The sequence below is a fragment of the Brachypodium distachyon genome, chromosome 3 (genome assembly GCF_000005505.3).
Source record: "Brachypodium distachyon strain Bd21 chromosome 3, Brachypodium_distachyon_v3.0, whole genome shotgun sequence".
NCBI lineage: Eukaryota > Viridiplantae > Streptophyta > Magnoliopsida > Poales > Poaceae > Brachypodium > Brachypodium distachyon.
The window spans coordinates 38,743,871-38,768,148 of NC_016133.3; the positions used below are offsets into that span (position 1 = coordinate 38,743,871).

Here is a 24,278-nt window from a genome sequence, read left to right on the forward strand (position 1 = left end):
TTGGTTTCTCAAAAATAATATTCTCCTAATATGGCTAACCATTTCATTTCTGAAAAATGTAGGAATCAGTTGTTTTCAAATGGAACCAAGTGTTTTGCTTCCTAATTAAAATATAAAAAGCTACAACCGTTCCATTTCATTCCACCTTGCTCTGCAAGCAAACACTACCTTAACAGAGCTCCCGTGAAAAGGAGGAAGGCTGTTGGCTATTGCTATTATTCTTTCTCTAAGACCCATTAATTTCACCTGATTTTCCTCTCTCACATCTCATCAAATAGCTTACACATGCCCTAAGGTTTGATTCACAAACATCCCTTGTGTGATGAAGAAAGACACCGTGAAGGAGGTTGTTTTCCTATACTAAAGAGATGCGCATGGTTGCATCACCATGCGTCAATTGATGCAGAGATCTAGGTGCGGTGATTCCCTTTTTGTAAAATTTATAGTTACATTTGTTAGAATTTTTGTAAAAAATATATTAGAACATCCGCAGGGTGATGTACAAACTAACATACATCGGCTGGTCTATGTTTTCCCACGCTACCATTTCCAACTGGCTAAATATAGCATTGGCTAAAATGTCATGCACGTTGCTCCATAAGCTCCATGCATGCATGCAGTACACAAATTCATGAACGGATCCAATTGGTAGCCACGCAAATAACCGGCAAAAAGAAGTTGCCAAGTAATGCTTATTTGCTGTCTTGCATACAACTTTGTCTAGCTGCTAGTTAAATTACTGCAGATCGAAGTGCAGATTTATCCAGGTCTTGTTGACTTATCAGGGCATGTGCCATCTGATTTTGACCGTTCACTGGCTTGGATCCACGTAGTCTCGTCGGTGGTGGGAATCGGGGATAGCAGACTGGAGCCTACCACAGTATAGTACACAGTCCCAGAGCTGACATATATGCTCTGTTCTTTTTGGAACCAAAGCTGATGCACTGTTGACGGCGCAGGAGAATATATAGGTTTCTCTTATCATGCAAGAATTTTGGACAGATCAACAGTGGTGGAATGGTGAGCATGCGAACGAGTGGCTTTTCCGCAGGGCGGTGACGATTTTATTATACGTGGATGGCCCTAGAAACTGTCACGACTCTCAGTGGGACGAGTATATGCAATTATGCATTGTTGGGAGCTAGCGTTGGCCTACGGCATTACGGACAGCTAGTTTATAAGCTCCACGCCGTGGATAATAAACCCTATGTAATGTAATGTTGGCGTAGCCGACCCAGGCCGGGGCGCATGCAGTCATGCAGGGCATGCAAACGAACCGCTGCACCGAGCCAGCCGACTAACGCTGCCCAAAAGTGCCGTAGAGAGGAAAAGAGAGCTTTTCGCTCGCGGGATCCATCTTCCTAGGCGGCTACGCGCAGCGCAAATACAGTACATGGATTGATGCTAGCTACGGAGAGGGAGCTGAGATTAAGCCAAAGCAAACACCTGACCGAGGGGGCCCAAGCCAAAGCCAACCAACGGAGGCGGAAGCGGAAAGAGCCCTGGCCAAGAAGGCAAGAACCACGTTCTGTCCCCTGTCCGGCCGGCTTCCACTCTCTTCAGTCTTCAGCACGCCAGACCGCCCAATGCCCCCGATCGATGCCACAGCAACACAGCAACCTTCGACGTGGAATTAATGTGGACTCTTTGCCATCTTTCTCTCTCTACTAGCTAGGTGTCTGCAGGCTGCAGCCCAGGACTAGCTAACTGACCAACCCGACCCCAACCACAAGCCTTCTTCGATCTTCCCCTCCTGGTTTCCATTTTCACCTTAATTCCCCGGCATTCTAGCTTCAGCGAGCTCGAGCTTTCCATGTGGTGACATGCCTCTCCGTGCTTGCCTCTGTGTTTATCGAGTGAAAACCACGCCACGTAAGCAATGATGTAGTTTCGGTCAGGTAATTGGCCAAGTTTGTCCGGTCGTTTAAAAAGATGAGATACCATATTTTTCTATTTTATAAGTCTTTCTCTAAAAAATATAAATAGGAAAAAAGGGACGGTGAGTGACGAAAACCATACTTGAGTCCTGTTAGTAAAAGGAATAGATTTATTAATGAGACACTAATCATTCCATCTGTTCAAAAGTATATATTAAACCAATAAAAACCAGAGACAGCAAGCGAAAACCTTGTTATGCTCGACTGTTTCAAGACGAAAATATATTTCTTCACCCATCAACTTGTCGAAAAGCAAGCAAATGGTCTTTCAGCGTTTTCCTATATTTTTCATCTCTCTACTGCTGAAATTGGACACCAATGATCTCTCACCCGAAACGAAATGGTATTACTGCTTACCTGTCATGGTTTCGCCTTGAAATTGGCACAATGACACAATTTTATTTCCTGGAAACCGGGGTCTAAAAGGAAAAGATGTCAATTTGTCATGCTTAGTGGCAATTTTGAGACCAAAGCCATGACATGTTGACAACAATACCACTTTTAATGGGGCCAGACACCATTGAATTCCGGTTTGACAGTTAGGGATGAAAAATATCAGAAAAAAGTTAAGAACCCATTTTCTTACTTTTTGACATGTTAACAGTCAGAAAATATACTTTTCTCTTATTTATTTCAAAGGACAATTTCATATGATGCCAAGCTACGGATCATCACAATCGAAGGGAAGTAGTGAATCATTAGGAAACAAAGAATGGAGTTGGCATGGGATCGTGAGGTGCGTACATATGATGGTGTCATGGACAGAGATGATGTTGAATACGTGGATGGGAACCGGACAGGATATATGATGATGATGACGATGGCACCGGCACGGCGGCACCCATTATTTACGCGCACCACACCACCACTGCACCAGGACCGGACCGGACGGGGACGGTGGACCCCCATGCACTTGAGATCATCGGCACGCCATTATGACGTGGGGGGAGTTTGGGTGGCGCACTCATTTGCTCGGCGCCCTAGCGTGCCCGTTGCTTCACTCCTCCGGAAACCACGACAAAAATTAGTCCACCAGAAGTCCAGAACCAGTGTATATTCGCCTCCCTTTCATTCATTCACTGTGGTGTCTTCACTTAGAAATTAAAGACGATCTTACATGAAGTAAGTACTACCACATTTTAAAACAAAAAGGTTGTGTGGGGCCATGTCTCGCTGTGGTAGTTAATTAATTGCTAAAGCTCACTTTCACTGCAATCAAGCAAATGACGCTAATGAACACCATTAAGAAGAAGAAAAGTAAAGAAAATGGGCTCAAATTATAGTATCATGGTCACATATGGCCATGAATAATTATTGGCACGCATGCAGTTATATACTCCTCCGTTCCATATTAAGCTACGAAATATTACATTTATTTCTGGACTTTTTTTTGTATAGATACATTTATATTTGGACAAATTTGAGTCAATTAATATGGGACGGATGAGGGAGTTGCTTAATTAATTGTTTGCTTGGCTAGACTCACTATAGATTTTTTTTCACAATTGACGAAGTAAATTTGCATTCTCTCTCTACTAAACTTTTCATTTCTTTACCTTCCTAAGGTGTCAGAATTTTTTAATTTTTCTATCTTTAGATCTGAGCCATTATAATCTAGGCCCACAATGATTGACGGCAGAGACTATTTAGCCTACTTGGACAAACCTATGGTTTAATCTATACTTATATAAAAAATACGGACCGTTCTCTTCACCGTCGTCTGTCAAACTTCTCATAAAATTTGTGGGCCCCCATGATTGTACCGAATCTATCTACATCTATATACCAATGTAAAAAATACGGACTGTTCCAACTTCTTTTCTCCCTTTATTTCGTCAAACCCCCGAGACCCACCTCGTCCGCCCGCACGCAAACCACTCCTTCGTCCGCTCCAGACGCCGAGCAAGGGAACATGTTCGTTCTCTCAGCCCTCATCCCCCCGCGTGTTGATCTAGGCCAACGGGAGCCGCTACGACAACGCGCGCTAAGGCGATTCAGCGGCCGTTTAATTCCACAGAAAACAGGTAAACATGTTCGTTCTCTCAGCCCTCATCCCCGGCATGTTGATCTAGGCCAACGGGAGCCGCTACGACAATGAGCGCTAAGCCGGTTCAGCCGTGATTACGGGGGATGATTGAGGAGGGGAAAAGGAAGGAAAGGGCAATGGGATATGGTTCAGAGCACCTGAACGGGTTGCGGGTCAAGGAGGCGTCGTCGAGGACGGAGATTGCGCCGGCCGGCGCAGTGTGTGCTGCTTTAGGCACTAGGAGGAAGACGGGCATGAGCGATTGTGCGGGCATGGGCTGGGCGCTCTCGGGGAAGCTGGCCCAAGAGGAAGAATGGGTGTTGCCCAAGAAAAAAAAAGAAAAGGAGAGAAAAAAAGAGAAGACCAAAAAATGACTTTTCTTGGCCGTGGCAGCGCACGGCGTTCTGCTAGTTATATAATATATGATTCAATGGCCAATTTCATTAATGGAACGAGGATTATCTTAGACCCCGGTAAAAAAACAAAAATGGCAAATAGCATTTAGCTTTGAAGTTAAGAACATACAAGTGATCCATATCAATTTGATAATATCATCTTTTTATGATCTGATCCAAATAGTATCTTTTATAAATAAATAAATAGAACCCTGGAAAGTATTATCTTAATCTTATAAAAACCACACCATCCAAAAAGCCAAGCCTGAATTATCAACAAGTGTTCACGTCTATTTTCGGCCATCGAGTATCCTAGGGTATCTTTAGCTTTCTTTTCGGTCTCCACGAAGGCGGCAAAAAAACAAGAGAAAGCGTGCCAGATTTATGTTTTTGCTTGTACGGCAAGGAAAGTGGCCATTCTTTGCCTTAAAGAACACAGCAAGGGAAAAACTGGGGCACAACAGTACTCCATCATCCTTTACCTCGTTGATAATTCTTCCATATCAACTGATTATATATACAGCTGTGTGTATTGATTGTCACCTGCATGCATACTTAATCGTTTATGCTTTTGAGGAATCAGCGATGTTCGGTCAGCAAAGATGATGTCATTTTTGTATATTTTTGTGCGATATAAGTTGGTGTGCCTATTTTTTTTTATTTCAGTACTCTATTGAAAATTGCCAGTAAGCATGAACGGAGATCATAAACTAAAGAATGAATTTCGTTTCTTACCCTGCTAAGAAGATCTAAGACACATTTTACTCGGTTTAGCAAAACTTCGTTTTGCCCAATTTAAGAACTTTTTACACACTTTTATCCGCTTTAATATTTTCAGCCATCCTCACAAAGTGGCTCCACACGTCGGCCTTATGTGGCGCCTCCACGTCGTCGAAGGCGTAACGCCTAAATATGCGTCTGACCAAGGTTTAAAATTTTGGCTACTGGAATTTTGAAAATATCAAAAATCATTTCGGTATTGTATCCACCAAATTTCTTTGAATTTCAATGAATTTTGACCAAATTTAAATTTTAGGATTTCAATTTAGTTTGGATACTGATAGAGTGCCCCGCATGTCATGTCTACACATGGAGCCATTCAGCGTGGTCGGCTGCAAAGCTAGTTTGTCTTAACTAGTTCGAGCGTGAGCAGCCACTGTACAACTGGAATCAAGGTTTCGATTCTTTTTGTAATTTCAGTGGGTACCGAAATTCTTCTGGCTCAATTGAAACCAGATTAAAATCGTGACATTTAAGTTTGGTTAATTTTCTCTAAATCAATAAATTTCGGTCGAAATTATACGAAATGATTACAAAATTTCTATGGCATCGAAAATTTTGGAACATGTGGATCCACTCTTTCAGAATGACAAAGTGCTTTCTGACGCAGTCGTCCTCATCGAGGAGAAAGTGACCTAGTTTCGAATTCTTGGTCCCTGGCTGTAATGGGTCACTTGGGGAAAGAGAGTATCGCACAACGGCGAATCTCTTTTCTGCCCGCGCACTCCCTTGTGTTGCACGGTGCGCGCTTGTTTCCGTCGTCGGTTTAGATCGTGCGGCTCCTTCGTTCCCACGCAGTTTTGTCTGTTTCTGTCTGTCTTGGGTCCACGAATACTGTTCACAAAAAGAGAACAGCGACTCATCGGAGACTCCACTGATCCCATCCCCTTGAATCCCCCATCCTAGATAGCGATGTCAACGGCAGCGGCTCGTCCGTGGGCCCGCTCCGCAAAAAACCCGTTAAGTGGTGTTAAATGGTGTCCGTTAACACCCACCCCGTCCAACTGGAAAAGCCCACTTTGTCCAACGGACGCCAGAAAGCCCAGCATCTTCCACTGCTCGATGCCCACAACGCCGCTCGATCCCAAGCCGCCGCCACTGCTCGATCCCACGATGCCGTCGCCGCTCGATCCCACGATGCCGCCGCCGCCCGATCTCAGCGAGGCCGTGCCTCGTCGCCCTCTGCCGCCGCCGCCGCCCGATCTCAGCGAGGCAACACATCGTCGCCCTCGGCCGTTCGATTTAAACGTTCTGCCGCCGCCCGATATTAGGGAGGCTGCGCCACCACGAGAGGAGCAACCACCAGATGCGCAGCCACGAGAGGAGCAACCGATGGTTATTCGCAAAAAAAAAGAAGCGGCATCAACTTGTAGAGGAGATGAAGTTGGGCGCCGCTGCTCGTGATGGTGGTATAAAGAGCCGGAGAGGAGAAAGATCCCAGGAGCCGGAGATGAGAAAGAAGCGTCACTCAAATAAGGTATAAAAATAGTTGTTTATGTCAAGAAAGGAGAGTGATCATGGTGTGTTTGCTTATATGATTGCTCTGTTTGTGTACAAATTTCATGACTTCAACTTGTGTTTAACTCTGTTGCTAAAGTTGAGCATCAATATTTCATTGCATGATAAAATCTCGGAACTTGAGATGACCGTAAAATTACTAGCACATTGTCAGCTATGATATTAGATCATTACGTATTCACAATAGCCTAGGCTTGCTGGAATTATATCATTACAACAACATGGTGTTAGTTGTTAACGGTAGTGAACCTAGGATTGTATTTCAGGTATTCGTATCATGTGAAGTATTTTTGTAGTGATGCTTGGGAATAAATTTGTTGCTTGCGCCGTCTTGCCATCTGAATTTAGTGTATGGTGCCACCACACTTTGGGGTGGCAATGTCCCTGTGATCTTGCCATCTGAATTTCTAGGATTAGTAAGTAGCAAATTGCAAAGCAATAGGGAGTTTTGGTACCGCAAGAGAGCTTCACTTTATAATTTGTAAAGTTGGGTGATACAACTTATTGCCATCCTCTCGATTGCAAAGAAATAATTTGGGTGATATTATTTAGCCTTATGGGTTTAGCCTTATGGGTTACTAGAATAAGATGTCATTGTTCAGCCTTATGGGTTCCTTAATCTCTAATAATCTCAAACATCAGTAGAGGTGATATTCCTCTGTATTTATATGCCTTGCTTGCATCCTGATTTTTAGTTGAGCTTGTAGAAGTGGGCTATTTAATCTGACCATGGTTAATCCCATAACCTGTAGAGGTGAGCTATTTAATCTGACCTTGGTTGATTCCAGAGAAGTAGTTGAGCTTGTAGAGGTGAGCTAGGTTAACATGATATATATTTTGTTAACGTTGTTCGTGTCTTGTAACCTAGGATGCCGGTGGTTCTTCAGTTATGCAATCCAGTCGAAGAGTCCTTTCTCCAACAACAGCTAGATTCTCTCCTGTGGTCGGAATATCTCTAGCAGCCAGGTTCTCTCATTTGGTCAGATCCTCACCGACAGCAAGGTTCTCTCCGGCGGTCAGGTCATCCCCAGCAGCCAGGTTCTCTCCAGCCGTTAGGTCCTCTCCAGTTGTAGTTGTCAAGTTAGTAGGTGTCAATGTGGTCAGCTCAACAATCCAAAGACCAACAAGATCAGGGAAAAGGTCTCAGAAAAGGAAAAGGCTAGATAATACCACTGGCAGCCAAGATAGGTCTACATCTCCAATATCTCCAAGTCAATTAATTCCATCTCCCACCGCCTGTCAAGTTGATGAACCAATAAGATCAAGGAAAAGTTCTCAGAAAAGGAAATGGCTAGATAATACCACATGCAGGCGAGATAGGTCCCCATCTCCAATGTCTCCAAGTCAATTAACTCCATCTCCCACCGCCTGTCCAGCTGATGAACCAGCAAGGAAACCACGTAAGCTAAAATCTGTTGTGTGGAAGGATTTTGTATCGATGTATCAGCATGGAGTAGTTTGGAGTGGAAAATGCAGATACTATAATGAGATCTTCGAAACCAAAAAAAAATGGTACAAGCACATTGCATCGGCACATGAATTGCTGCACAGCGAGATCACAGGTCAATCAGATTGTTAAGAAGCTTAGGAGTGCAGTTTCATCTCTTGATGCAAGTTTAGCAAAACATTGGAATTTTGATCAAGCAATTTGAAGAAGACTACTTGCTGAGATGATTGCATTGAATGAATTCCCTTTCTCTATAGTTGAATACTCTGGGTTCAGAAAATTTACCAAGAGTTTGAATCCTGCATTTAAGATGGTTAGCAGAAATACCATCAAAGAAGACTGCATTAGAATCTATAAGGAGCACAGGCCTGCCATGCGTGAGTTCTTTAAGGATTTCAAGGGCAGGGTATCTCTAACCTCTGATTTATGGACATCCAACCAAACAATAGGATACATGGCCGTGACTTTGCTCTACATCGACCATGATTGGAATCAGAAGAGGAATATCATAAAGTTTTGCATGATGGAACAGCCGCATGACGGAATATCACTTTGCAATGCAATGCTAAAGACTTTCCAAGAATGGAATATTGAGGATAAAATCTTCAGCATAACTTTAGACAATGCTTCTGTAAATGACAAAATGATCAAGTATGTGAAAGAAAATCTGTTGGTTAGGAAAATGTTACATATTGATGGAAATTTGCTACATTCTCGTTGCGCAGCCCATGTTCTGAACCTGATTGTCCAAGATGGTTTGAAGGTTTTGAAAGGTTTGATTAACAACATAAGAGAAAGTGTGAAATTTGTCAAGAGTACACCTGCTCGAAAGGACAAATTTGATGAAATAGTTGCAAGAATTGGAATTTCTGGTGGTAAACGTCCTTGGTATGATACGCCAACAAGGTGGAATTCATCATACCTTATGACAAAGTATGCATTGCCATTTAGAAATGCTTTTCGGACATTGTCATATGAGGAGCTGAAGAGTGGAAGCGAGCTGAAGCGATATGCAATTTCTTGAAAACATTTTACACTGCAACCAACATAGTCTCGGGTTCATCCTATCCAACAGCCCATCTGTATTTTTCACAGATGTGGAGTATCAAGGTATTGTTGGATAAAGAAGCAACGAATCAAAATACTATCATCAGTGAAATGATTCCATCAATGAAGGAAAAGTTCAAAAAATATTGGAAAGAGTCATGCTTATCGATGTGCATACCTGTAGTTTTTGACTCTCGATTCAAGCTAGACTACATCGTATTCCGTTTGCAAAGTGCATTTGGAAATGAGGCAGATGAGACTATTAGTCTTGTTAAAAAAACTATAGAAGACCTCTTTGTTGAGTACTCGATAAAGTAGGGACGACCAATTGTTGGGATCACACAAGAACAAAATCATGCTGAAAATGATGTGGAAGAAGATGAAGCTATGGCAGATTGGGATGAATATCTTAGTGGGCAGCAACAACAAGCTAACAACAAACTTGATACATACTTGAAAGACGATCTCTTCCCTTGCAAAGATGAGCTCAATATTCTTGGATGGTGGGATCTACATTCAAGCAAATATCCTGTCCTATCATACATTGCGCGTGATGTGCTTGCTATCCAAGGTTCAACAGTATCATCCGAATCTGCATTCAGTACTGGCCAGCGGGTTATTGGTGATTACCGAAGCAGGCTTTCCACAGAGACAGCTGAGGCATTACTCTGTCTCCAAGACTGGCTGAGAACTGCAAGTAAGCTCCTTTTAGAATTTTTAAAATTACACATTTGGTATTGCATTATACATTCCACCAAATGTTTTTTGTTCACATGTAATTTCCAGATCCGGATTACTTTGTCAGTCTTGATGATTCTGATGATGGCTGTGATGCTTCATGGTGAGGAGCTGCTAATCCAAGAAAATGGTGTCTGGTAAAGTTCTCTCAAGGCTCAATCTTGTTTTGTTGCCATGTTCAGAGCATATTAACTTGTTAGTGAATCAGCTAGAAAGTTTAGCAAACTGGATGGCTATGTTCAGAGCTGCTAATTCAAGGAAATAATACTTCTCTAGCTATTTTGTTTAGTGTTAACTCTGGTTCTGATGTCTCAAGAAATGGCTGCATCACAGCCAACAATTTTGTCCCATGGACATATACACTTGTGCTTCTTTTTTTTCAGAGTTCATATGTGGCTGACATAGTAGATTCTGATATAGTTGATTCTTTTCTTTAGTGTTTAGGTGCTCCTTGTTGTTTCTTTCGAGCTGGGGTACATATTATTCATCAAGCTTGTTAATTGTGATGTTTCTCAGGTTATGTACATCACCCTCTTGTCAGGGTACAGGTTATTCATCAAGTTTATTAATTGTGATGTTTCTCAGGTTCTGTACATGTCTTGGATTATTCATCAAGCTTGCTGATAACTACAGATGAAGTGTTATACCTAGACTGAAAGCTTCAGTAAGTTCTAATGGTACTAATTCCAACAAATTAAAGTACTGCATATATATCATCAAGGTCACAAATCAATTTAACATGTATATTTTGTTTATACTTCTTCGAAGTGAACACGTTAATTTCACTCTAGACATAAACCTGGAGGAAGTAAATGGAATGCTTTAGTTCAACTAGGCTGCTTTCATGGAAGAACTAGCTACTTGTTAATTCTGTACTTAGGACAATACTGTACAATTGTTCTGTGATACGATGTCTAACTGCCTCATTGTTTCTACTAATTCAGCCTTGAATGAGTTGCGCTACATGGACGGCTGAGCATCAACACGGCGTATACGAGATCAGAACATGACTCCTGACCACCTCACAATTCTCCTTCTTCTGAAGTATTGCCGCCTCAGACAGTCAAACAACAATTCAAAACTCTTGCATAGAGCTAAGCTTCAGAAACACTCGGCAGCTCTTGTGTTTGTGCTAGTTAAACTTGATTTGTTCTCTTGACAGCAGAAAACTTGTTTGTTTCGGCATATGTGAATTTCCAGAAAATATTCTGTGTATTGATCTTCAAATTTCCTGTGAATTGATCTCTGAATATGTTTCAGAGAATTTGATATGTTTCATTCAACCATGTGAGACTTCAGGTTTGTTTTGGAATTAAAAGAAGGGACATGACGTGACTCTAATCGAAACATGACAAAAACTTCCTGAAAATTCATTCAACCATTGCTGTTTTGGATTGATCTTTGAATATTTTCTTCCTGAAAATTCAGAGGATCTTCTCTGAAAGTATCTCTTTCTTTATATTTTCAGAGTTTTCTGTGTATTTGATGTGACTTTCTGTATTTTTTTACAGTTAATACAACAACAGTTAGTACAACAAAATTTAGAGTTTTCTGTTGTATTTGTTGTGTCTTTCTATATTTTCTTGCGGGCAGTACAACAACAGTTAGTACAACAAAATTCAGAGTTTTCTGTTGTCTTTCTGTTGTATGTTCTTCCTGAAAATTCAGAGGATATCCTGAAAGTGTCTCTTTTTTTCTATTTTCTTCCACGCATTGATCTTACAGTTAAACTGAATATCTCTTTGAATTAATGCAGGTCCACCAACCAACCGTTAGCCGAACAGCAACATTTATTTCTGTTGTACGTATTTGATGTGCCGATCGGTTTTTACGGCTCAGCCGCGGCGCCACTGGACAACGGCACGTGGACTTGCAGCTGCCAGCGGCTGCTGCTTTGATATGTTGCGGGCAAAGCGGACAGAACCGGAAAGCCCAGTGGACGAGCCGTTTGACATCGCTAATCCTAGAACCCAATCGGCAGCAATCCACCCCGCGGCGGCGCCGACGAGCGTCCGCACGAGCCAATCGCGCTCGAATCCCCCATCCCCAAAAGCGGCAGCGAGCTCGCTCACGAGCCCGTCGCGGCCGTGCCCCAAGCCGCGGGGGCTGGAAGTGGACACCCGCGTGGCGTCGCCCAACAGCAAGGCGGGGGGACCGACGCGCCTCGGCCGCCGCCGCTGCGCTCATCCGTGACGCCGACGTCGGGATGGAGGCCCGCGTCTGTGCTCGCATCCTTCCTGCTCTTCCGCCTCCCCTCTGTGTCCCATCGTGGTTGCTCCGTCCTCCGCGACCAATCCTTCATCGCGGCCTGGCCGCCGCGCCCTCCTCCCACCGGCCCTGCCTCCTCAACTTCTGGACGGGCGCCCCGACGCAGTGCGGCATGCCTCTTCGTGCCCGCTACAAGCTTCCCACGGGGTTCCTCCCCGCCTGGGATCTCTCGCTCGAGGGCTCCTTGCACGGTCTCTCCTCTGCTTCGAGGGCTCCGTCTTCCACGCCATCGCCTGCAACTTGCTCACGCACATGCCCTTTTGCCATCGTTGTGAATCTCCGGGAGGCACTGTGCCGTTACCGTCCCCAACTCGATCAGGTGAGACAGGGGAGCCACCTGTTGCCACTCACCTTTGGTTCAAATCGCCAGGTACAAACCACGAGCTACCATGTTTGTCTCCTACCACCTGTGCCTGTCTATGTTCGTACTATCCTTCGACACTCTGTTGGATTGAACCATGTTTAGTGCTTGATGTAAATTCTGGGTCGGATTTGCTTTATGATTCTGGTTGATGTAAATTCTGGGTCGAAGTTACTTTACGATTGTGCCGGATGTAGTTTCAGTTTATGATAGTTACTTTTCTGGGTCAAAATTACTTTACGATCTGTGCCTAGTCTTTGTGCATAAGTCTTCATTCTTTGGTCTTATGGAAAATCAAGTGGCAGTGGCTATTATGCGCCCTGCATTTCTGTTACAAAATGATGAAGGAATGCTAGAAGTTTGTAGCTTACGAGCCCTCATTGCCATATTCGATGCAGTTTGCATCACAACTAAGAAGGCATCTGGATTCTCAGGGCATCATGCTTCCCAACTTGTTCTCATGGATGTACACATCTATTAGGTTTGCAGAATGTTGATTCACTTACGGGCGTATCATTTTTCATGAGTACTCATGTAATCTCTTGCATGATTTCTCTTCATCAGAAAGTCACAAGGTGTTTCATGCATTTGTTATCTCATCTTACAGAAATAATTTTCCATTGTATGAACTATGTGCAGCCTCTCCAGTGATACACACCTAAGTACCATTACTGATGCAGTGATGCTGCTTCCACATATGTAAGTTTATTTATATACCTCTCAAATCCTTCTGTTAATTCTATGGAAATAAAAACACTTAATTGTATGTAGTACTTGTAATTTTTGTTTCGTATACAATGGGCTTATTTCCCAGGTCGTGCAGGCTCCTTGCTCCCTGGTTCCAGATCCGGGCGACGGTTGCTGCCTGGTTGACGCTGCAGGCGTATGGAGCTTGCCGGCAAGGGTCTTCGGCTGCAGGTAGAGTGGTAGACTGCAGGTACCAAGAGTAGATTTTTAATGTGTGCTACATTAATTTAGGGTGAGATTGCCGGTGAAGATCTCTAGCTCTTCCTTCTGCTGTTCATCTCATAGCTCAGCGGCCATACCCTTTGCAATTTGTTCATACCAGGGCTTCAATCGGCATCACAGTTTTCGCAGATCTCAGGTGAGTATGCAATTGTGATGTAGTTTCAACACATGTAATTACTTTCATGAGTTCAGTAAATGTAGTTTTAACATATGTAGTTACTTCCATGAGTTCGGTAGATGTAGTTTTAATGTTAAGAGTTACTTTCCTGATTGTTTTAGATGTAATTGTGACGTTCAAAGTTACATCTACTTGTGAACTTGGACAAAGTAAATTTTAGTAGATGTGTGGAATTACTTTTCAAGCTACTAGGATTGGTTGTACTTTTTTCTACGTGATTCATTGGATTTAGTTTTGTAGTCAGTAGAGGTAATTATGTGTGCACACGATGTAATTCTCTTACTCATATGTACTCCCTCCGTTTCGTAAAGGTTGGCACGGCTTTGAACTAGCTCTAGTTCAAAGTTGTGTCAAGCTTTATGAAATGGAGAGAGTAACTTTTTAGTTAGTCTGTTTTTTTCTTCTGTGCTTTAACTTTTGAAGCATGGCTAGTGATATCGAACTACCATGCTCTGCTTGTGGTTATAAGTGAACTGCCTGAAATCTAATGTGCATTTTCTTGCTCCTTGCTTATTACATGTACTGTATATATATGCTTTTCGGTGGATGTAGTTCTTGTAATTGTTAGAAGTAAATTTTTGGTTAAGTTCAAGTTTGGGTCATGTCCAGTTATTGTTAGCATTTGAAGTGTAGAAAAGTACCAAGCACGACAGCTAAGTGTTTTTCATACATAAAAGCTTCTTTGAAACACATCAGATTCTGAATTTTACATCCTGATACTCTAGATTATGTTCTAAAATGATCGTAAATTAAGTTTTGTTACTCTATCCGCAGAACCTATATCTCAGTGTTACTAATTTTGGGGAGATGATTTGTTTGCCAGGTTTCAAGTCAGGTGGGTGCACAAAGCTGGACAAGTAGTAGAGCTATGCAGAGTTTTATATTTTGTATGGATGTAGAAGGCCCATGGAATTTAGTTCTGCATAATCGCGACTTTGGTCTATAACAAGTAGTTCATTACATGATCGTTTAGTTCAGCAATATGTGCTTTTATGCTATGTGTATATGTGAAATAAAAATCCGGCTGTAGTAACTTTTGGAGGTGTACGTATCCACCTTTTTGATTGAAGTAAATTTTGTTGCTGCTGAGAAATGTCGTGAGGCACCAGAGGAAGAAAAACAGGGCAATTTTGTTGTTACTAAGAAGTTGTGACCGTGGCATATAACACTAAAAAGTGGGAACGCGGCCGTGCGGACGTGTTTAAAGTGGAAACTAGGCCATGCGGACCGTGTATGGCAAAACGTGTGAGCGGCAACACGGATGCATGTGAACGCCCAGCAGCGCGCCTTTGCATTTTGTTTTCGGAAACAGGAAGCGATGCCAGGAATCCCTTTTATGGGTTGTCGGGGAGCACTGCGGAGGACCAGGGAGTGCGCGCGCGCACTCCCTAGACGTGTCCATCGCACAATCATCACGATTCAGGAATGGCCCGGTCCAGACTTCCCGGATTCTGGCCTGTTCTATACTTCTATTGCAGATCCTTGGTGGCTTCGTACTTTCGTAGTCGCAACTCGCAACTCTCCTGTCCACGGAGATGTGTGCCGCTGCCAGCTCTGTGATTCTTTATGGCTTGACAAGGCAGAGCCGGCTACGTGGAAGCAGTCACGAAGCCCGGAACCCAGATCCTTAGTCCCTTACTCCCACCGTTCGTTAAAAAATAGCATATTAGCTTTCATTAAGACAAGTTTTTGATCACAAATTATTATATCAAGATGTGTTTTATATGACATAAAATTAGTATCGTTAGATTCGTTATCCAAAGTACTTCATGATACTTGATGGTTCATAACATCTAAACCACACTTTAATATAGTAATTTGTGATCAAAGCCTTGTCTTAATAAAAACTAATATGACATTTTTTAAGGAACGGAGGAAGTATATTGGAGTTCAGTTTATTGATGCGGCGTTTTGCTTTCACCATGTAGTAACACGACTCATTCTTTGAGCGTGCGGAGTTGCATCTGTTTTTTTTCCTTTCTAGAATACAAATCTGCTTTATCAATCCACCAAAAATTGCTCATGCAATCGAATATTCTGGATTAACGACAGCTAACCTTTGCCTCAGGAAAGAAAAAGGTTCTACAGTTGAACTAAATGCCAGTCCTCCCACACAAAAAAATTACAGCATTCCAGCAGGGGCTAACTATGCGAACAGTTTACGAAAACTAATATAGTCTGTACCAGCACTACAATGGAGTACCACAGGAATCAAGAGAAAAATTATGACACAATGGAGTACCAGGTTTGCTGCAGGACTGTTTCATCTCTATGAAACAAAAAAAGGAATCAAAAGAAAAATGATGCAAGACAATTTAATCTTAAACTCCTTAAAGTCAAATGACTCCCTACCTACTTGTTGCCTTTTGAGATTATAATGAGTACCAAAAGCTCTGCAGTTCACACCCATAGGTGCGATAGCAACTTCTCCGTGGGTTTTACTGAATATTTTCAGGTGTTGGCAACAACAGGAAGCAATGGCGACATATTGTAGTAACATCTAGTTATTTATGCATTGCAAGTCAAATGTTACAATGTGTTGACTAAACTAATGGATCGCCATCCTGTTCGTGAAGGACGGCTGGCTTTCATCACCATCACACCATCAATAAGATAAGTCTAATAAAAGCAAAGCTTGGTAAGTGGACAGGAGGCTGTGCTGACACGTTGTGCTGAGCTTCCTGAAGACATTACAATTGCCCTTCCGGTCCTGACAACAAGGACAATATGCCAAACAACAGGAATAGCACTCCACTTGACAATTCAACCTACAACAAGATAAGCATCTCATTAGATATAGGGGCATAAGGCATTTCAGCCATTCACACGGAGTATGAGAAACAGAGTTCAGACAGCGATTCCTACCATCTTCTCAGATATCTGCGAGGCAAGGCTCTTCCCTCCCATGACAGCAGCAGTAGTGCAGAGTGCTTGAGCTCTAAGCACAATAAGAGGTTTTATCAGGAACACGGTAATCATATAAAAAGAGCGTATAGAGCACAAGAAAAGGAGCAGCCATACATGACTCCCCCAATGACAACACCAAATGGGTTTTCGTCAGCAGCCAAGCCAATTGTAGCAATCTGAGAAGAGATTCAGCATTATAGAGAAAACGATTATCTACTAATAATATCAACAGGTGCCTTGCAAAGGGGAGAATAGAGCAATCTTAGGACATTTTACCTGGCTCTTGTCACCCCACTCGCCAAAGAAAGTAATGGAAAATGCCTACAGCACACAAATGAATGGCATGTGAACATTAGGGTGAAACCACAAGCTCCATACTTTTGTTCACCATTTCTTGGATATGAACAGGAATTTGTGTAGTAATTGATACCTTTAGAAAAATTGGTGAGAAGAACTGCATGAGAAATGGTCTTCGCTGTTTCTTCGTATCATCAGTTGCCTAGTATTTGACAAATATTTGAGTTGCAGATCCAGATAAGCATACAAAGAAAAATCAATGTGATGCCCCGTGGGACAGGATGCTATAAAATGGGGAGAAACGGACAGAAAATTGTAAAAACAAAGGGAAAAAAGCAGAGAAAAAACGAGTTTCCGCTTGCCCCTTGGTAAGCAAGTTTTCTGAATCATTTTGCTAAAACAAGATAAATAGTCCACACAAATACTGAAAAAAGGGATATACATGATGGTGGAACTTTTTTTTCATCACATAAAAATACATCAAAAATCATATACTCGATAGAACTTGGAGCAAGTAAAAAAAAGCACACATTCCACTACTATTGCCAATGTACAACATCTTCATAGATAAATGAGAATATCTGGAAATCATGACTTATTCTGAGGACAGTGAAGGAAAAAAATGTATATATGTCATGACTTCTATCTTTTGAGGATTGAAAGTGAAAATTGCACAAAAACTGAAATCTGCAATCAAGCAACATGCTGATGTATTTAAAAAATATAAATGGGCATGTCGCTCATGCACTGACCTTTGATTTGTTTTTCTGTTCCCCTTTGTTACTCTTGAAGTCCGCATCCTAAGAATTTGACACAAGTTAGCTACAAATTACTTGAACTACAGTGCAATAAAACTCAAGATATGGCTTAAATTTGCCAACCAGCTTTGCTTCCATTTCAGCCAATTCTTCTGACTCTCTGCAATAGAAGTTTGTTACTTAGTGTAGTCATTCACTAAAATGCCAAACATGTAAAACAAGTAAAATGGTAACTAAAAAACAAAGAAGCAATCAAGCAGATCAGTACCCGTCTTCTTTGAAGCCTTCCCACAATGACCAGATGCCAAACACAAAAAACAGCAGAGTGGTCACATGATGGGTCCATTTACGTGATATCTGTTCATACAAAATACCGTCAACAGCAGCTTCTTGCAAAGGCAATATTTTTAAAACAAAATTTTGGCATAATCATCACAAGAAGACAAATTCATAGAATAGGGTTAGTGAGTAGAGGCCAACAATAGCTTCCTTCAACTACTGACTATTATTGCAACATTTAAGTGAAGGTATAATCAGGAGAAGGATTATAAATGCAATTCTCCATTCTCAGTTGAAAAATAGGCACTTCTGCGATACTTGAAAAACTTCACTAAATACATGTAAAATGGTTATCTTCTTAATTTCTGCAGGTTCACTGTTCATATAGTAACAACCAAACTGGCTAGCAACCATTACAAAAAATACTAACATGCGCAGACACCTTTAGACACTTTAAATGAACAAACAATGAAAATATAACTATTTTTTCTTGACCTTCTAGAGGTTTTGTATGGTAGATAGTCCAGAAGTTCTTAAGAATCAGTACAATAACTTACCAGATTTGGTGCAACCCAGCCTAGAGAAGCAGATAAAGCTGTCATCACCTAGAATATTTAAGTCGGTCAGTTAAGTAGAAAAAAAGGGGCACTCTATTAGACCATGTAAAATTTTAAAAATACTCACTGTTAATGCAGATAAACAGCCGGCAAGGACGAGCTTCCGGGGATGGCGCATGGCCAGTATCTTGTAAAGGTAAATGGGAAACATGATAAGCAAGGTGCTCAAGCCCAAAGATAAAAGGAAAGGAGAAGACAATAATAAAGCAGAATAAAAGAGCTTCTCGAAGTGGGGAATATTGATGAGTGTATCAATAGAAAGGAATATGTTTGTCTTGCTACTCCAGACCCTGTCAAAACCCACCATCCCCTGGCCTGAATAGGAACACCCCAGCTAGGCAGCTACGATGTTTCTAAGAGTTTTTTTTATGGAAAGACTGTAAGGGAAACCCTTACAGCATAAGTGTGAGCACCGATGTTTCTAAGAGTTACCATGGTTGTGAAACAGTTTCTGTTGGCAAGGACAAGCATCTCACCGAAACCAGCAACAGGCCTGCAAAAGTGGAGTACCGGACACACATGGGACGCAAGCCAATTCGGCAAGCGCAATAGCTCCAACAAACTAGAGGCATCTCTTTATGCGTGGAAACATCCGTGGAAACCCATACGCACCGAGCTGAACAGAACAGGTGTCTCCGACTGATTCATCCAAGAAGACACCTCCAAGCCAATCCCCCCCAATAGAAGAGCTCTAGCTACTTTTCAAAAAGATAAAAGTGAGCTGAAACTTACCCGAGCTCCTAATCTTAGGTGAGATCAAGATCTCCCTTTTTAACAAGCCCATACTCATACTAGCAATAAATCCAGGAAATTGCTCATAAGCTGCACGCGCTCACTGCTTTTCCGAAATCTGCCCTGCTCCATCACCTAACCAAGACACAGCGGACGACCGGATATCGTCGAACAGCTTGCTCGCGCGGGAGGTGCCCGGGGCCCCGGGATATCTAGGCACGCATCCGAAAGTCCAGGCCTCGAGGCAGGCAACGGAAGAGCAAACTAAAAAAACGTGGAGACTAGAAAACCGGTAGCCGGGAGGTGAGGCGGTGGCGTACCGCTGCGGCGAAGAAGGTCTTGTCCCCGACCTCCGAGAGCACCGTCATCGCCAGCGACTTGGTAAGCCCCTGCAGGAACCAATCGAAGAAGCAGAAGGAAAAAAAAATCAATTCCGCTGCACAGCAAGACCTGCGCAGAGAGAGAGAGAGAGAGAGAGAGAGAGCTGACCCCGAGCAGAGAGGGCGCCATGGCGGAAGCAGACGGGGGCGGGGAGGCGCCGATTCCGATCTCGGTGGCTGAGGAGGAGGCGATGTGCGCGTGGGCGTGGGCCGGGGAGAAGCAGTAATAAAAGGAGGAGAGGCGGAACGGAAGGAAGAGTGTAGGCGGGGGGCGCGCGGGCCGTCGGATCCGGGGTCTCTGCTTTCGTGCTCGGCTGCGGACGGCGTCTTTGTTTTCAAGTGGTTGGGCTTGGGGGCTTGGGGGCGTCTGGGTGGATAGATTGTAGATGCGCCGTGCGGCCTTGACCTGCCGTGTGCGCACTCTCGTCAGCTCAGCATTCGTTGGGTCCCGGAGCTCGACCGAAAATCGATCTACTCCTACCAAAGATTGCCAACATGGAAAATAGACCACCTCAGCCTCAGGTGTGGCTCTCAAGACCAGCAGCGATGCGAAACCCTAGCGATGACCCTATTTACTCCGATCCAAAATAAGTGTCTCGGTGTTGAGCTAAACCGGTTCAAAACTAGTTCAAAATTGCGGTATTTATTTTGGATCGGAGGTTCAATCTTGAAAAAAAAAATTGGATCGAAGGTATTACCCTTTTTCCCTCGTCGTAGCTGTTGATGTACTCTGCAATATCAGGCCCGCCCCCAAATGGTGGCAACGACGGCCCTCGGTGGTGTGTTTATCGGTAGGCGATAGCGGAGTCCGACGAGTGAGGGATGGATCCACATTGGGATGCATCAAATCAATCTGTACATTAGTACATAGATGGGGTGGACGTTACGGAGGCAAGGACGCCACGCCTCAACATCCAAGACCACCCCGTGAAGCCTCACGATTGACGTCTTCGTCGTCTCTAGTGTCTCACGAGTCCTCATGCTGCCTAATGATGAAATGAAGGAGGCCGCGGCTATGTTGGCTAACAAAGAGAGGGCGCAAAGTACCATCTGCAGCATCCTGCAATGCATGATTCGAGAATGAAAACTTTTTTTTATAATGGAAGACAGGAGAGTGTTGCCATTTGATTAAGCAAGCGGGAAATGTATATGTACAAGAGAGACTTACTTTTGTCAACAAAATTTATTCCTGCAATAGTGGATAGCTGTTAATGACAAGATGGACACCTTGCTAGCGCCGGAGACAGGGGAACGCCCCCCCCCCCTCCCTCTCTTGATTTTGTAAGTATTTATATGCATGTTTCGTTCTTATTGCCATATACTGTATTGCCGACTGGTGCATCTTTAAATCCTCTGACATCAACAGATTCTTGTAGCTCGCCACATTAGTGTCTACCTACACGTGCCGTAAGTTTGAGTGGAGGCGCGAACGAGAAGACGAAGAGGCCGCGAGTGTCGGAGCATGGTCTCCGGCACTGGGGACGCCAAGCATCCCTTTTTTGGTTCGGTAGAGGGTGAGGTGATCGCTCCAACGATCGCCGGCGTGGCGATAGACACGAAGTGTAGACACGAGAGTTTTACCCAGGTTCGGGCCACCCGGAGGTGTAATACCCTACGTCCTGTTTTAAGTTGTATTCACAAGTTTGAGTGCGTAAAAAACCAGGGAGTTCCCGGGTTGGCTACTTAGGTGAACGTTGTGCTATGTTCTACTCACTCGGGTTCGAACTGAGCTCAACCCTTTGACCGGTGGCATTGGTCCTCCTTTTATAGACAAGGGGATACCACAGGTGCCAATGCATGCAGCGTGACACGTTGCCTAGACGCGTGTCACAGCCACACGGAATACACTTTTGCTCATCCACGCTGGACACCATGCAGCGCCCGGTTCACTGTACACGGTAGAAAAAAATGGTTCTCAGGGTAGCCGCCCTAGCCTTGCTAAGCAAGCCTAGGCCTGCTGATAAGACTCCTGTCGGTGCATTAAATGCACTGCGCTCGCCGTCTTGTCCTATCTTCACTGTTCTGCGGGTCCCGTCTGCATGCCCGAGCGCGGGTTGCTGGGGTGCACCTTCCCGGCTAGTTGCCGGGAGGCGTTCTTTCGGCTTCCCGGGACCGGGGTTCCCGGGAGCATCTTGTACTCGGCCCTTACCTTTAGCTTCACTAGGGGTCGTCTCCTCGAGGCAGGTTTCCCGGGCTCGTCGCTTCCCGGGAGTCTTTCCTGATGGGGCTTCGTCACTGGCGACCCACGCGTCCCGTATCACTGGGACCCCGTGGGCCACTGGTACAACAGTAGCCCCCGGGCATGGGCCGGCAGCCTTGAAGCTTCCAGCAACTGCTAGCCTCGGTCGGTTGCCGGGCTACGCTCTATCCGACATGTGGGTCCCAAGGGGGAAACCCCCTGGCACCAGGCCTCGTGGGCCGCATTTATAGTTCCACTTCTCCGAGCGAAACGGTCAGGCGCACGATTTCGTGCCTTATCCCCCTTAATCACCAAAGAGTTAAGGCCACGTCACGCACCCCCCCTCTTAATATCGGATTCTTTAGGGCTCTTTATTGCTGATCGTGGGGGTGTCTGTTGCAGTCCGCCAGCCCCGATAAATACTCAAGGCCGGCGGCGGGCACTCCCTATTGTCTCTCGCTCCTTCCATTGCCTCCTCCCAAGCTCCCCGCGCCCCAACTCCGACCAAATCTCCTCTCCACCTCCGCCGATGTCTTCCAAGGGCCAGAACCGTCCCAAGGGGAGCATCAACAAAGGGGAAAAGCGCGAAAAGGCCGGCAAGAAGGAGCTGTCGGACAGAGCCCGGAAGGATGACAAAATGCGAGCCAAGTTCGCTTTCTTCTCCCCCGAGTACAACGGCGAGGGAGTCGACAAGCTGGTCCTGGCGCTGGCCACCAAGCACAACGAGCACGGGCCAACGCGGGTCCTCCCCGTCGGCGCGGAGCGCGACGGGCACTACTTCCGGATCTTCGGGAGGTTCATCCTTGCCGGGTTCGTGCCGCCGCACTCCTACTTCCTCTCGACCATCATGGAGACCTACGGGCTCATCGTGGCGCAGCTTCACCCCACGTCGTTCTTCACATTGGCTGTTTTCCAACACCTTTGTGAAGCGTTCGTGGGGGTGATGCCGCCGGTGGCGCTGTTCCGCCACTACTACTACCCGAGGGTGGAGAAGAAGGCTCCCCTGTCCTCGGGGGTAGTGTTCCGATTCCGCGACAGGATAAAATCCGAATTCATCGAGTTGGGGAAGAATAAGATCGAGCATGAGTGGCGCCACGACTGGTGCTGGGTGTGCACCGACGAGCTCCAGGAGTTCCACGAGGAGCCCCTCGGGCCTCCGAAGGGCTCTGACGACTGGACGCTCCGCGACCAGAAGGACGAGGAGCTGGCCCCAATCTTTGCGAAGATCAAGGCGCTCCGTGAGGCCGGGCTCACGGACACGGATGTGGCGCGCCCCTTCATCGGGAGGCGCGTGGCCCCCCTGCAGCGGCGCTCGCATCCGACGTGGATGTACACCGGGGCCGGCGACCGGACCCGGCTACAGCGCACGGACCTCCTCCCGGAGGAAGGGCAGTTCTGGGTGAAGGGTATCACCGGCGAGGATGAACCTTACCGGCTGCGCCCTCCTAGAGCGCACTCACTTCACGCCGGGATCCCGAACCCGGGAGCCCGGGATCTCCTACTCTGCGACGAGTGGGGGATCGTGGAGGACCCCTTGGCACAACCCTCACCCCCGCAGCCCAGGTCCCGGAAGGGCAAGGAGCCGGCTGCCGATTCGGGGAAAGGGGGCCAAGGCCAGGCCTCCGCCAAGGTAGAGGGCTCGGACTTCGACGACTCCTCGCTGGGCGTCGGGGGAGACCTCAGCGACGACAACGTTTCCCCGGCAGCCAGAGAAGTCGTCCCAGAGGAGGACGACGAGGAAGATGACGTCCCCCTGATGAGGCGGTCCGCGGCGGAGCGAGCGGGCAGGCGGGAGGCCAGCCTGCAGCTCCAGGAGCATCACGGCGACGCAGGGGCTGGGGCCTCCGGCGGCAGTGGCGCGACTGCAGCAGCCACCCCGACCGCCCCGGCAACTTCGACAGCTCTCCCCGCGCGAAGCGGCCCTCAGGCGAGGAGCATCCTAGCGGACAGGGTGCTCAAGCTCAAGTCGGCGGGGTAAGCCCAACTTTGTCCAGAACAGTTTTGATTTCGTGAAATTATTTTGTGCCTGACTAATCTATTTTTGCGTTTTCCAGTTCGTCGAGGAAGAGGGGGCAGGCCAGCGTGTCGCTGGCAGCCCCAACCAAGAAGCCTCGCCCGGCATCGGGCGACGGCGACCAAGACGCTGCTGACGCAGCGGTTGCGACGGCGGCAGCGGCCCCTGGGGACCCCAGGGTCCCCGATTCGAGCTCGCAGGGCACCGGCCCGGCGGCAGGTACGTGCAAGTTCGAACACTTCCTTTTACCTGTTCGCGCCAATCCCCATGCTTGACGCAGGTGCCGTTCATGCAGCTGTCGGAGGGGCTCCGGCTGCGTCCACGCCTACAGAGGTGCGGGTCATCAACCTTACTCCGGTTGCCTCCGTCGGAGCCCTTCAGCAATCGGTCACGGCATCTGCCGGGGCCGTGACTGCTGCCACAGGTGATGCCACGCAGGGGGCGCCATCTG

General features: G+C 45.6%; 2 protein-coding genes across 11 annotated transcripts; one reads left to right on the forward strand and one right to left on the reverse strand.

The window, feature by feature from the left end:
* Window positions 1-11,773: 11,773 nt before the first annotated feature.
* LOC100827906 lies at window positions 11,774-14,757 on the forward strand. Of its 10 annotated transcripts, none has more exons than XM_024462132.1 (6): window positions 11,774-12,526; window positions 12,916-12,998; window positions 13,157-13,216; window positions 13,332-13,435; window positions 13,587-13,622; window positions 14,488-14,757. In XM_024462132.1, exons 1-6 carry the CDS (start codon window positions 12,095-12,097, stop codon window positions 14,523-14,525), a joined length of 753 nt encoding a protein of 250 aa, XP_024317900.1. In that variant the 5' UTR covers window positions 11,774-12,094; the 3' UTR covers window positions 14,526-14,757. The 10 variants fall into 10 exon arrangements, 8 of the variants coding, with proteins under 8 accessions (XP_024317900.1, XP_024317898.1, XP_024317901.1 ...); XM_024462130.1 differs by having other exon boundaries at window positions 11,775-12,526; window positions 13,332-13,454; XM_024462133.1 differs by having other exon boundaries at window positions 11,776-12,526; window positions 13,341-13,435.
* A 1,208-nt stretch (window positions 14,758-15,965) lies between these two features.
* LOC100828112 (GDT1-like protein 5) lies at window positions 15,966-19,951 on the reverse strand. Its single transcript, XM_003574473.4, has 12 exons — window positions 19,744-19,951; window positions 19,575-19,643; window positions 18,590-18,649; window positions 18,463-18,510; window positions 17,895-17,983; window positions 17,750-17,786; window positions 17,621-17,668; window positions 17,002-17,070; window positions 16,848-16,892; window positions 16,686-16,747; window positions 16,530-16,602; window positions 15,966-16,432 (listed from the first exon to the last, which is right to left on the reverse strand). The coding sequence occupies exons 1-12, from the start codon at window positions 19,762-19,764 to the stop codon at window positions 16,355-16,357; spliced, it is 699 nt and encodes a 232-aa protein (XP_003574521.1). The 5' UTR covers window positions 19,765-19,951; the 3' UTR covers window positions 15,966-16,354.
* Window positions 19,952-24,278: the final 4,327 nt, after the last annotated feature.

Bases quoted from the DNA above. Each gene is read 5' to 3' on its own strand.
- LOC100827906 (XM_024462126.1), top strand. From the start codon at position 12,095: ATGGAGGCCCGCGTCTGTGCTCGCATCCTTCCTGCTCTTCCGCCTCCC. The intron at 12,999-13,156 runs GTTTGCAGAATG...AACTATGTGCAG, and splicing joins TGGATGTACACATCTATTAG to CCTCTCCAGTGATACACACC. The intron at 13,455-13,549 runs GTACCAAGAGTA...TTCATCTCATAG, and splicing joins GGTAGAGTGGTAGACTGCAG to CTCAGCGGCCATACCCTTTG.
- LOC100828112 (XM_003574473.4), bottom strand. From the start codon at position 19,764: ATGGCGCCCTCTCTGCTCGGG. The intron at 19,644-19,743 runs GTCAGCTCTCTC...TGGTTCCTGCAG, and splicing joins TGGCGCCCTCTCTGCTCGGG to GGGCTTACCAAGTCGCTGGC. The intron at 16,748-16,847 runs GTAAAATGTCCT...ATCTCTTCTCAG, and splicing joins AGTGGGGTGACAAGAGCCAG to ATTGCTACAATTGGCTTGGC.